General features: G+C 35.4%; 1 protein-coding gene across 5 annotated transcripts in view; it reads left to right on the forward strand.

The window, feature by feature from the left end:
- Nucleotides 1–14,828, forward strand: part of Dhc98D (Dynein heavy chain at 89D) — a 608,487-nt gene that overhangs the window by 317,560 nt on the left and 276,099 nt on the right. For all 5 annotated transcript variants that reach the window (XM_081742517.1, XM_081742516.1, XM_081742518.1 and 2 more), the window contains exons 46-48: nucleotides 2,274–2,426; nucleotides 7,701–7,812; nucleotides 12,166–12,380. In XM_081742517.1, the coding sequence (XP_081598643.1) occupies nucleotides 2,274–2,426; nucleotides 7,701–7,812; nucleotides 12,166–12,380 (480 nt within the window). The remainder of the gene's footprint in view (nucleotides 1–2,273; nucleotides 2,427–7,700; nucleotides 7,813–12,165; nucleotides 12,381–14,828) is intronic.

Below are 14,828 nucleotides of genomic sequence, written 5' to 3' on the forward strand. Positions count from 1 at the left end.
ATTTATTGTGTTGCGCAAACCGTTCACATTGTGAAAAAAGTGTATCGTTCTGCTGAGTATTAGGCACATTCTTGTCGAATATCCAGAATACTCAGACCTTAGAGAGCGTTTAGGGCTGCCTAATAACCTTAAACGGGTTTTGATGAATAATACGGTCTTTATTCACCGTATTCTTATTTTTGTTCGTGAGATTGGAACAGTTAGTATGCTCTAAGATTTTTTTCCTTTTAGAATTTCGTGTTATGTTTTACTAATATTCAGAGTTCCCACAAACTGGGAAAAATCAGGGAAAGTCAGAGAATTTAATTTTTATCAGAGAAAGCCACGAAAATTATTGAAAAGTTTTTTAATGTCAAGGAAATTGTTGAAAAGTTCTTTAATGTCAGGGAAACAAAGTAGTCTTTCTTGATAATGAAGGCAACTTTGAAGCAATAATGTTATTTGGGACTTAGAGACCATGCAATACAACAAGATAGAATAATAAGGCAACATATACATTAACTTATATCAAGGTGTGTTGTGACATGATTTGTGGTTAGGTTCTTAACCCTGAAATCAGTTGAGCTATGGCATCTTGAATCCCTTAATGTAGACAGTGTGTGGGCATCTCTGACCTTCTGACGTGAGATACATACGTCTTTTTAATAGACTTCAAAAAAAAGGACGAGGTTCTCAATTCAACCCATTTATGTGTTACGCGTATATTCAAACATAAGTATTCGATACAGGTGCATCGATTTTAATGATTCTTTCTTTTTCTTTTGTTTTGTTCTGTTTGAGAAAGTATTCTCTTCCGGTTGTTCCACATAAATTTAATGAGGACCTAACCATATCTTCCGAGCTAGATCATGAAACTTGTCAAAGGCTGATAGTGTTTATACCATAATTATTATAATCACGCATAATTCCGACATACGTGCACCAATTTTGTTGATATACTCCTTATTGTACATTTGTTTCTTCTGCAGTCTTGTACATTTGTTCGCTTGATCGTACGGACCCCATAATTTCTCAATTTTAGAGCCTCATATCTCCTTTATTTGGCAACACTGATAACTCACCTTTTGCTTATTTTCTTTCACGCTTTATGATAATTGGTTTAATTTCATAAAATGATATACGTTCTATTTGAGAAATTATAAGTTTGTGTTGGGATGGCAATACTGCTTGTATGACACTGCTGCCATGTTCTTGGTCACGTGTTCCCCTCCCGTAGACATCAGGTAATCTGCACACATTTTTCGTTTTTTACATTTTTTCGGCGTTTCTGGGGTATAACTCAGCACAGTCTCACCCGATCACTGCTTGGTATATGTATTATGCATTGGGTAAACAAGGCATTTCCTCACTGAGTGGCTATCACCACGATTATTAGCGATCCACAGTTAGTCGGGTACCAATTTTCATAAGTATTTAACTGTCACGGTTCGCATACGTCCCTTATGAGCAGTACATCTTAATTGTCGTCTAGTGATGAAGAAAATAAACACGACGAATTACATAGTATCACTCCTATATCCGGTTACAAGTAACATGAGACCCGCAGCCAGCTCGATTTCGTAGTGAAGGCAGAAATTAATACCGAGAGGTGAATGAGTAACATCAAGGAACACTACAAAACTATTAATTTATTTATTATTTATGGGATCTGTAAATGTTTTTCATCTTACATTCTGAATTCCTTATTTTTTGAACATGTATATTTATCTAAACAAACAACTGAAAATTTCAGAGGGGTTGAAGATGGCCGCTAGGGGCGCTAAGTCCCTTCTTCCAAGCCCCTTACTACAGACCTTCTCTACTGTTTCTTTATGTTCGCAATTAACGTTCTTGAGACCTTGTACCTTGAGGCAACTATTCTTTGAAAGTATATCTGGTCCCACGCCTTGGTGATACTTGCCACGGTGCAATAATATGGTACTCGAGTTTGAAATTCTTAGAATGTAAAAAGGCCACTGGAAGATTTTGGTGCGTCTATCGAGTTGAATGCAGTTAAATGCATCAATTTTACCCACTGAATTTAGTAAATAAACTGAAAGAATTTCATATTTAGTTTTGCTTTGATTTTAAAACCTCTATAACATCCTATTTTAGATAAGAAATAGGAAGATAAGAAATAATTTAAGGCGGTCACAGCCCGCTCTATTCCCTCCTTGTCTACGAGTCTGAGCAACATGCTTGTTATAGTATATTAGATTTCTTGTTAAAGTGCCTTTTTTTTTTTTTTTTTTGTTTAAAATAGAAAATTACTTTTGTTTTGGTTGTTTCTGCAGATTGTGCTAAATGTCAACTTCTCATCCCGAACCACGTCAATGGATATCCAAAGGAATCTTGAGTCAAATGTAGAAAAAAGAACGAAGGATACTTATGGTCCTACACCAGGAAAGAAACTACTTGTTTTTATCGACGATATGAATATGCCACAGGTAAAGTAAACGTATTTCATAATATGAAGTGTTTGAAACACAGATAATATTCCTTATAGTTAGGTGGATGTATCCACACCTATGTAATCTTTGTTACTTTGTTTTGCATGAAGACAAGAACATCGCAGGATATTAAGAATTAACAATCCAAGCAATGAGCAGACAATAATATTGCATTCAAAATAATTATATCATAAAGGATACTTTGCTCATCTTAGTGTTGCGTTTCTTCTTCTTTCTTGACGATATTTAGTTGGCTAGGCTTCAACTTTCATTAGTCTACTCTGACTACGAGGGTGATTCAGAAAGTAATGCCTCCAAACCCACTATTTGGCCAATAGTACTGCAAACATTCTGAACTGTTTATCATTAATTCACTGATGTTTAAGCTATAGAATGTCCCTTGTTTCACATCCTATCTCTTGTTGTACCAGAGTAATGGAGCAATCCATGGCATCCAGTGGTGTCGTCCGCTTGAAACAGTGGATTGCCATTGAATTTCTGACTGCGGAAGATTGTGCGCCCAGCAACATTCATCGCCGACGACGAGTTGTGGATACACCATTACGATCCGGAAACGAAGCGTCCGTCGATGGAATAAGCCACATGTCCTCTCCTCCGCCAAAAAAAATCAAAGTTGTCCCATCTGCTGGCAAAGTGTTGTTGACATTCTGCCTCATCCTACCTATGGTCCCGATCTTGCGCCCTGCGACTTTTGGCTCTCCCCCAAACTTAAGGATCACCTTAAGAGCCAAGCTACAGTTGTGACGCGGAGGAGGAAGCAGCAGTTCGGCAATGGTGTCACCAGCAGCCATCACAATTCTTCACCGACGACATGAAAAACCTTATTTCACGTTGGCGCAAGTGTGTTGCCCATAGTTGGGCCTATGTTGAAAATGATGCCACACTTGTAGCTGACACTGCATGCTTTCTGTGTCGATGCTATCTGTCAAACACAAGTAAAAAGTTATCACCTTGGAGGTATTACTTTCTCACTCACCGTCGTAGTAAACTTAACTGAAGTATCGTCAAGAAAAATAAGAATTACCCAATATTAAGTTGAGCAAAATATTCTTTAATTATAGAATTTGCGTAGAAGTGGAATCTTTAACATTTAATAATATGATGTCATATGTTTCATTCTACATAGTCAGGAATACAACAGAAAATCTACTACAATATGTATGTACTCTATAACATTAAAAATATTTCACTGAATATTTTAAGTACTGTTTTAAACGCATTTCTTAGGTGATATATATTTATGTTGTTGGAAAAAGCTAATGAAAAATTTGACGGATTAAAATACAGGGTGTATCAACAAAGGACTTTACAAATTTGAAAACTCATATTTACTTATTTATTTAGCTTACAGACATGGTTTTGGTGTCATTTTGTAGCAAAATACATCAAGTTTTTTTTTTTTCACCTTATACCTAAAGAGGTTTAACGTGGCTTCCATTGGTGATGCGGGATATGCCCCATCTGAAATTGCACTTAATCTACAACGTCTTCAGACGTACGAGGACGACATGAAGATTTGTTGTGTATTACCGAATATTCAGTTTCAATGAAACACTTATGCCACCGATAAATAGTAGGCCTACTGGGAGGATTTTTATCATACTTTGTACGGAAATTACGTTGCACAGTTGTCGCAGACTCGGATTCTTCAAACCAAAACACACAGCTAGCACGCTCGAGACTAGTAAAGGTAGCCATCTTTGCTGCAGCTGCCGCTAGCGCGTACGGTGGCTTGTTTCTGAACTAGTGTACTACGTGAGTCAAAACTTAGTGTATTTTACTACAAAATGACACGAAAACCGTGTATGTAAGATAAATGAATAAATCAATATGTTTTTTCAAAGTTGTAAAGTTTTTTTTTTCGATACACCCTGTATAAACTTAAAGTACAGAAAACAAGAAATTTCTAACATAAATTCAATTAAGTTAGAAGAAAATAATTTAAAATTGAAATTAACTTCAAAATTAATCAATTAACATTAAAATTAAATATGACAGTTTTCACTGTTATGCAATGAAAATTATCTTGAGATATAAAAGTTAATTTAAAATTTAATGGGCCACATTAAGTGCATGGATAAGTTAATCGATTATTATGAAAAGTTACTGTTTTCAAACAAAACTGATTAATAATAAAATAAAATTTAAATGTCATAAGATTGAAGAAAATAATGAAAATTATGTACATTATTTATTCATATTTTTGTGCATCTGTTAGTTCTATGAGGACAGAGTTTTTAGAATATATGCACAGAAATTCCTTGCAGAATATATATTTCACATGACTTTCGAGAAAAAAAAAATACTTTTTTTAAGTCTTTAGGAACTTATTAATGATTCACTGGTCTGCATATGAAAACTATTTTGTGCTGACCTAGGAATTTTACCTGATTTTATATAAATCAGTTTGCTGATTATTCTTATGTAGTTGCTTTTTATGTATCACTTCAAAATTTTTCGAATTTAATCACAAAATGAAAATGATATGAAATTTTGAGTTTTACGTCCCACGGTTATGCCGGTTAGACTAAAGGAGACGGTGATGATGAGTAATGAATGAAATGGTGGAATGAAGAAAGTGGGAGGAAACGGGAGAACCCCGAGAAAACCCACGCACACGGTGTTTGTCCACCACAAAGTTCACTTGGCGGGAGCAGGGTTTGAACCCGAGACCCCTAGCACCAGAGGTGAACGCTCTACCACTGAGCCACCGCGGCCCGAATTTAATCACAACTATTGACCTAAGATTCATGTGTGTTCCATATGTGACATGTAAGAATATTCGAAAATGAACGATGTTAGTGTCCAATCCATAGTTTTCGGAATCGCTGACATGAATAATGACACTCCCGGTGCCGTTTAAGCCTAAATTCATTCCCCATCGACATGGGATGAGAAATGGGCGAAGAAAAGGTGATGACATTACGAATTTTTATAATTTTTATCATGGATTTGTAATACGTATCCTGAGGGGATTAGAAGTGTTCAAATACTTCCCATAAATGTATACTCCCGTTTCATCTATTCCTTCTTTCTTCAAGCTTCCAAGAAGGAACAATGTTACGTTTGGTAAATCCACTGGGTTACTCAATGATTCACTCAACATATCTCCGAAACTATTACCCATAGAAACTTGACATTTCGATTCAGTGTTCTCCTAGGCTGTAGATAAGACGAGATTTTGCGAAATACTACCCCTAAGGTGAAATAGGGGTTAGCAATATTGTTATTGCTATTATTATTTATTTATTTATTTATTTATTTTTACCGTTCTCCAGATCTTCGAAACTATTAGATAAGAAGTACTGAAATTTTATGAAAGTATTCTCCTTTCATCTTAAGCTGCAGATGGACGGGTTTTTTTGGGGGCCGCGCTGGCTCAGTGATAGAGCGTTCACCTCTGGTACATGGGTCTTTGGTTCGATCCCCACTCTCGCCAAGTTACCTTTGTAGTGGGCAAACACTGTCAGGTATAGAACCTTGAAATTTTTTGTAAATGTTCTCCGTCTTCCTAGACTCCAGATTAGACCGGATTTTCCAAAGGATTTTTTTTGCACCATTTTCGAAATCATAGAGCGCAGAACCATGAAATTGTTTTTGTTATTCACTTGCATTTAGAACCGAAGAAGAAGAGGAATGAAACGTAGTGAGAGAAAGAGAGGAAAAATATTGTCTGTTGTAACATGCGGCTTAGATAAATTTCCGTTTTGCTAAGAAACTTCACGTGATCGAGGAAAACGGATTACAATCTTGGACTTACATCCTCGAATTAGTAACAAATGACTATCAGCATCCAGTCAGCAAAATGGGCGTAAACCAGCGTTATTAATTAAAATTAACGCCTGCAAAATTCATTTGACTAAATTAAAAAAATTAATAAACTTTTAACTAATGAATTTAATCGTTAACTTTCTAACGGATTAAGAGTCTTCACCACAGATAAATTAAACTACCGCTAATTTTAGAGTTTTTCTATAATATCTTCAAAACCAGTAAAAATATTTGAAAAGTAAAGACGTAGTGCACTAGACAATGTTATTTTGCATGTGATACCGTTATCACAACTCATCTATCTGTTTTCGTTTCCAGCTGTCGATAGATTTGGCATTTTTTGCGGGTTCTGTAAATAGCGGTAGACCAAAAGCAGATAGGTGAGATGTAGTAAAGGTAGCACATGCAAAATCATGTTGTCCAGTACACTACGTGTTTTCTTTTTGATTATTTTTATTTGTTTTGAAGATATTACAGAAAAACTCTAAAATTTGAAGTAGTTTAATTTTGCTGTGGTGAAGACTCTTAATTACAAGCCCTGTATATTGAGGCATCTTCTAAATTTGGAATTATGTAGTATCTCGTTTTATTATTATTATTATTATTATTATTATTATTATTATTATTAAATAATAATAATAATAATAATAATAATAATAATAATAATAATAATAATAATAATAATAATAATAATAATAATAATAATAATAATAATAATAATAATAATGTATAATTTAGCCCGTAAGCATGTGATATACCGTTTGGTCTGAATATGGTACGACCTCAAATATAATACGAACCTAATTTTTTAAAAGATGATTTTAATGCAAAAATAGAAGTTCCCAACCGAAAATATTATATAACGGTAAATTTACGAATTAAAAATTCTTTTTAAGATTTACATTCTAGTTCTTATTACACCTTCTTCTCTTCTGGTTTTTATCACTTCGTATTCAAAACTCTATGGTACACTCAGATTGATTTGAATACACAGTGGAAGTGTACTGAAAATATATTAATAGCAAATTTTAGATGTCAACCAAATCGCACTATAACATAGTCCATTTGCAATATACGTCTGAATGATCTTGGCGAGTCACACAACGGGACGGCACTGTTACAGGGGAGATACAGATAATACAGTCGTGCATGGTATGAAATAAATTTCTTTCTTTCAAAGTCTAAAGGGCTAGCCTGCGACTATAATACAAGTATATCCGGTTCAATACCGTAGAGAGAGAGAGAGAGAGAGCAAGAGCTAAGGAAAACTTTTGTGTGTTTGTTTCATAAGCGTATGTATTTAACATCGAATTATAAAGTTAACTTATAATTACCAAGAATGGTGTATGTAATGCGGTTATTTTTTTTTTTTTTTTTTTTTTTTTTTTTTTTTTTTTTTTTTTTACAAACTATTTGTGTGTTCTGTAGGTCACACCACAATGACGCTATGTTGTATTGTATTTCCTAAATAAATTTCAGGTTGACACATATGGTACGCAACAGCCAATTGCATTGTTGAAGTTGCTTTTTGAACTGGGCGGCATGTACGATAGAGGAAAGGATCTTAATTGGAAGAAATTAAAAGATGTCGGTATGTTATTTCTGAACTACCCCCTTTTATCTTTATTTTTAAGATTCACAATCACTAACCTTCGTTTATGTAGCTTGGGAATCCTAATCGGATGATTGACTTTCTGGCATAATTTCGGCAACCAATCCTTCTGCCATCCGCCGACAGACACGGAGGATTCATACTTTTTTTTTTTCTTTCTTTTAACATGATACTCAGTTTAGTGTTTATCAAAGAAAACTGTCACTTTTTGTTAACTATTGGTGATCACCTAGATACACTAGCTTAAAACTTTGGAGATAACGGTTATATATAAATAAAATAATCTTACACGTAACTTTTTACACATACTATTTACATCCAACTCAATCATTTGATTAGAATTCTTGAGCTTATATGTACGTGAATTAAACAATCTTTTTATACATACTATTAACATCCGAAATAGTCATTCGATTAGAATTCCTTGGCTAATATGTAAAAGGTAAGTGGTTCTTAATTTTAACAAAAATATGTCAGACCTTACCTGTGTTAAAATATAATTTCTTTTCTATAATCTGCAAATTATATACAGGGTGAGGGGAAAGTAATTCCTATTTTTAATATCTTTTCCCTCTTAAATTTTGTAGGTATAAACTCAATTGTTTGCGCACATATAGTTTATTAAATACCATTATCTTTCCAAAAGTTACAACTCAATATGTGCTCCAGTATTTTCTAGACACTGTTTCAAATGAACAGTACGTTTGCTACGACCTTCCTCAAGAGTTTAGCAGGAACACTACTTATGATCTTACGGATTTATTCTCAAGTTCTCCAAAAGTTTGTAGTTTGCTGCAATTCACTGCTTCCTTAGCCCACCCCCATAAGAAGAAATTGCATGGAGTGAGATCTGGATTTCTTCGGGTTATTTTTTGGGACGCCAGCGATCTATTCAGCGTCCTGCGAAGCGTTCATCAAGCCATTGTCTTACAGGCAAGACGTAATGAGGAGTAGCTCTATCTTTCATAAATAACCGTTCATGTGACTGTTCCATTCAGAAATTGTGGGACATACAAAATTTTCTAATACTTCCAGGTATCTTTCAGCGCTCATATTGTCTCTCAACAGATAGGGTTGAATAATGCGGGAAGAAGTTAATCCACCCACACTGTCACTTTCGGCTTGCCCTGCATTTTTTCAACGACCTTTTTAAGATCACCTTCTACTCAATAATGGCTGTTATGACGATTAACGAACCCCCTACATGAAACACAGCGTCATCGCTCCACAGACTTTCTTCAAAGAGATGTGGATGATCTTCATGGCCTGCGAGCATCATTCACAAAATTCATCATGCCTATCGCAGTCATCTCGATACAACTTTTGGACACAGTGAGGGTTCCGTGGTTTGTAACGTAACTCTTTGTGGAGAATTGCACGCACAGAATAGCGTGTAATGCCATTCTCTCTTGCAGCCTACTTTGTTGATTTTGAAGGGCTTCGCTCGAATATCTCCTTCATTGTGGCCACCGTTTCCTCTGATACCGAAGTCGAGGGCCTACCTGATTTCTTAATGTCCACGATACTTCCGGTAGTCATTAATTTTTTGTGGTAAGTTTTAATTGTTTTTGCATCCAGAAAAGCTTGCCTCTCATGTTGACCCCTTCACCACCGTTGAACCTCAATTATTGACTTCTACACCTCAAATCTTGCTGCAATTTTGTCTCTCTTCTCAATACTTAACCTTTCTGTCATCTCTGTGGCTTTAAAGGAATAACAAAAATTTCACAGGATCTGGAAAAAATAGGAAAAAGTGGCATACTTTAGTCTATAAAACAAGATAACTTTTATTGCTATCTACACATAATATCAATACAAATTCACAATTCAAAATAGGGAGTTACTTCCCGACCACTCTGTATATATAAATTATTCACCTAAATGTTAAAATGAAAAAAAAAAAAAAAAAGAAAAAAGATAATTAAAGTGCATGTTTTTAGACTTTCTAATTTCCTAACAAGGCGCATTCCAATAATTGTTCGAAGGAAATCAATAACGTTAGGATCTGAATTGTTCCCTTGATTCCAACGTAACTGACAATTCTTTGTCCTAATAATCAATGAAATAAGTCTTGAAGCAGGACAATGAAATAAGACTAAACATTTGTGCAATAATTAGTCACCGTAATCACGTGTAATAAGAAAAGAAAGACAAGATAAAGAAACCTAACAGTTGTTGTGATCTGTCTATGATGCGGGACTTCTGGCCCACTTGTGTATGTCAACTTCATGCACAAAGTTAATGAAAATCTCCTATTTATTAAAGACAAATATATCAGTTATGTCACGCAAATTCCTAATAGTAAACACTCATGTTAGTAGTTGTCGCTAATTGCACTGTCTGACGCTACTAGACATGTTTAGTCAGGCAATTTGCAGATTTAAAACTGTTGTGACGATTTAATTACTGCTTAAAAAGTGCATTGTTCAGTTTCATTATTTGAAAATGGATAATGATGGTAATGAAATAAATGTAGTTTGCTGCTTATTATTAAGACAAGAGCCGTAACCATATTTAGATTTGAGTATTAATAGTTATGTAATCGCAAGTTAGTTGGTGTTCAAACTGTTTTTTAAAAAAAGTTTAGTTTAGTTTAATGTCCCATGATTATGCATCGAGACTAATGGAAACGGTGATAATGATGGAATGACGAAAGTGGGAGGAAACGGGAAAACTCCGAGAAAACCCACGCATACGGTGTTTGTTCGCCATAAAGCCCACTTGGTGGGAGCTGAAGAAAGTACATGTAAAGAATTACAGGTATTAATTATGCGCGATTTTAACTTATAGTGTACACCGGATCAAAGACTCGTGCGCGCAACAATCAGTACGGATAATGTACAGAACAACTATTGAATACAATAAATAACAATTGCATAAACGCAAGAAGGTATATTAATTAGCCTGGGAAAAGCTTCAATTTCTATTTATACAGAGGTTGATTCACTTATATTGAGTCTAATTTGAATCTGCCGCTTACCTAAGAAATGCCGTGTTTCCACCACCGGTTGTTTTGGATATGCAGGCCACCTCTACTGACTATCGCCCGTTATCGTAATTTCCACTGTAGAAGCCTGCGTTGCAGCTGGACCATGGGTATTGCATCCTACTCCTTTTGACAGGCTTTGCACAGGACGGTGATGGTGCGGACTAGTCGATGGAACAGGCGCCCTTTGAGAAGTCCAAAAGCACAATAGTTCATTGGGATGGCATCTAGTCTCTCGACAGGAATGTCAGAGAAAGGAATTGTCGCAATTCTAGTTACGGTGGTAGAATTTTAGCTATGTTTTCGCTGTGTGAGTGAATGCCTTGCCTTAGTGCAGTTCAATCTGATTCACGTCTTGTCCGTACAATACTGGGATTTCATGCTGGTACATTTCAGTCAGAATATGAGTGATAGTACTCAGCATTGATTTTGAAGTTTCGCTTTACCTTTCGGAAACGCAGTTTTCCCTTACGAGAAACCGACCACAGTCATGAACCCTTTTGGGAAACGGTTCTATCTGCTCGCATCGGTGTGGTGGACCAAGAACCTGGTGCCGCCTATTTTCATATAATATGATTCGCAATGACACGACCTATAAAATATACGCACTTGACACATTTCTACGATGCACTTTTCCGTGAACTTAGCGGCGGAAAGGGCCAAATGAACACCTCTTAGAAGCTGTTTAGTTTCAGCAACATCAGACTACGCCCGACCACACTGTTCTACTAGGTGATTAATGAGATACTGTTGCTTGCTGCGAGGCAATTTCACGGCAATGAGTTGCACATGCGTGGTACAGTTGCACATTGACTTCGGCTCAATAATATAACTGAATCAACCTCCGTAGTTATAAATATTAATACTGAATTTGAATAACAAGTTATATCATGCTCCAGTCATTCTTTTTTTTTAAATTTTTAAAGGAAATTTTGTTAAAAAAGTCATTTCTTAATTAGGATGTCAATTTTTGAGACAGAAAGGAATCCTGATTGACATTAACATCTATAAATGTGATTACTTCCAATTTTACAGATTTTCTGTAATTGACATATTCGAGTAGAAAACAATCTTGAAAAATTATCATCTGTAGTTATAAATAACAGTCCTTATTAACCATGCTAATATAGAATCGTGTTTCTCCATTTATATTTTGCTGCGTTCTGGTTACTCCACTGAACGTGACTTCTAGTTGCGTCAATAGTTCAGAATTTGTATGCTAGGTGATTATCAAATTAACCACTAACAACCTCCTTCCATTTTAATATGTGATGTCATATAAAAAAATCTTGAAATTTTAATTAACAATTTGTAAAAGTTCTTTAACTTTTCTTTTTATTTGACAGATTTCCTGGCAGCTATGGGAAAGGCAGGTGGAGGTAGAAACGAAGTAGATCCTCGCTTTCTGTCTAAGTTCGCCGTGTTTAATATGCCTTTTCCATCCGATGAAGCATTGTTCCATATTTACCATTCAATTCTTAAGGGACATTTGCAGATATTTGAGAAGGAGCTACAAAATATGAGCGAAGACATTATAAAGGCTACACTGGACATCTACAAGGTAAATAATAATTTATATAATAGAATACATAAACTATTTTTGAATATTTATCTTTACAAAGACATAAGTCGTCGTCATCATAGGTATTCTGCCATTATTGACAGGTCACTTGCTGCAACTGAGACTCTTCCATGCTCCATGGTCTTCCGCTAACCTCTTTGTCTTTATGTTCGTTTTTTTTGTTTTGATATCGTCCATTAATTGTAGTCTCCTTCGTCCCCTCCCTCTCTTTCCTGCCATCATACCCTCTAGCACGTTCCTCATGATACAGTTCCTTCTTATGCAATGTGTCTTCCTCTTCTTAATAATATCTAAAATTGTTCTTTTCTCACCTACCATTTCTAACACCCTCTCATTCATTTTCCACTCAACCCAGCTATTTCGCTTTATTCTTCTCCACACGCACATTTTGAAAGCTTCCAGTCGTTTCTCATCGCTTTTGCGTAATGTCCATACTTCTGAGCCATACAATACAATAATACACACGAAGCATATGATGAATCTTTTCTCAACTCTTTATTCAGGGTCCCACAAAATAGTCTTTTCTTCCTCCTAAAGGCTTCTTTCTCCATTCATATCCTTGCTTTTATTTCACGTTCACATTTCATATCATTACTAATAATACTACCCAGGTATCGAAAACTATTTTCTCCCCTCCTACTTCTATATTTGTCATCGACTGCTTCGTTCCAATCACCATGGCTTTTGTGTTTCTAACATTTATTTCCACCTCATATTCTTCACAGCCCTTCCTCAAGTTTTCTAACATCTTGTTGATTTTCTCTTCAGATTCTGCAACAAGCACCATATCATCTGCAAACCGTATACACCTTATCATTGTACCTTCTATTGGAATACCGTCTTCATTTTGTTGGCTCTTTTTCACTCTCGCTTCTAGATAGATATTAAATAATATTGGCGAGAGACAACATCCCTGTCGAACTCCTTTTCCAATTGCACTCTCCAAGACAGTAGTAGTTCATGTAGAAGTAAATATTTCTGAATTGTACGATTTTATTTGTTTGAGTGTGACCTAGTGGTTTAGTACAACTAATTCCGGACTTAATTCCGAATGGAGGCTTGATTTTTTCAGTGTTTACTCTGCATTGTGAGTATAACTTAGCGAATGAAGAAAGTCAGAATTAAAGTTCTCATGAAGCGATGCACTCATCACACGTTACTCAGTTAATTTTTTTCATCTGACTGACCTTAACCCCCTTGCGTTCCAGGTGTCATTTTACTATATGCGTACTGTAATACCAGGTTTTCATTTACTGTTTAAAGACTGTCTGCACCGTTATATAGGGCATAGTTATTGTACAAGCGCAAGGGTAGCATTCACATTATTGATTTAAGAAAAAAAAATATTTGCATTGTGGTATACTTGGACTGAAAAAGGGAAATCTTGATGGTCTAAAGGGATTTTATGCTGCTTCTGGTTGACAAAACTGACCGGAGGTCAAAGACAAAGTTTTTTTTCTTTTTTTCCTATCTGGAAATACGATTTCGAAGATGCCAATTGTCTATCGCCAAAACAAACACATGACTCCATTAGGTCTGCCATTTACTGAGACAAAACATTTTCTCTTTCTTTTCTGTCAGTAAGGTGCTGTCACCTAAACAGAAATAGTAGAACTAACTCGTGCCTTGCACCTACTAAAAATTTTCATCATCTCCAGGATTAATACCATACTGGATAAAGGATACGTTTTCATGACATCCGCATGGATGTCACTGGTATTTTGCAATGGATTATTTTATGACATCTACATGGATGTCATTAGAACGCAAGGGGTTAATTATTTATGAATTGATATAGGTTCAGTTCAGTTTAATTTATATTGATTATTCGTTTTGTTAATTTGAAAATTGTGATCTGGACTTTTGTTACAAAATTGATCTGCGGCATAGTAAATATGTAAAAATCTGTGTAAACTTCAGAATTATTTTAAAGATCAAATACGCATTAATTTGTTACCTTTTGATATGCTGTGGAAAGCAAATTAAGTTAATGACTGAAAGTGTGAGTGTATCACTTTTTTTCTACCTCACCCTGTTCTAAAATGTTACTTACCTATTTTCTCTTTCTCAATCATTTATGTCGTTCTTTCAAATCAATTGTTACTTTGATAACTTCACGGTATTACTTAAGAGCTTCAACAAACATAAAAGCGTCTTGTTCGTTGGTCGGTCGAATGATACAGGCTTTCGGATTTCCGGTTAAAAGAACTTTTGTGTGTACAATTTTGCTACCAACGAACCTGCCTTGTTTATCTGGACATGTATCTCGGTGGTAATCTTCTCTCATTTGTTAACACAGTACAATTTTTAACTTTGATTTTTAATCGGTGCTTAACGTGGAAACCACAGACTTGGAATCATAAGCACTTGTGTCTCCGAGCTATGAACTTGTTTAGTGTACTTCCCTACCGTATGTCGGGAGCTGAT

This window comes from Thermobia domestica, chromosome 16 (assembly GCF_964235325.1).
Source record: "Thermobia domestica chromosome 16, izTheDome1.hap1.1, whole genome shotgun sequence".
NCBI classification, from domain to species: domain Eukaryota; kingdom Metazoa; phylum Arthropoda; class Insecta; order Zygentoma; family Lepismatidae; genus Thermobia; species Thermobia domestica.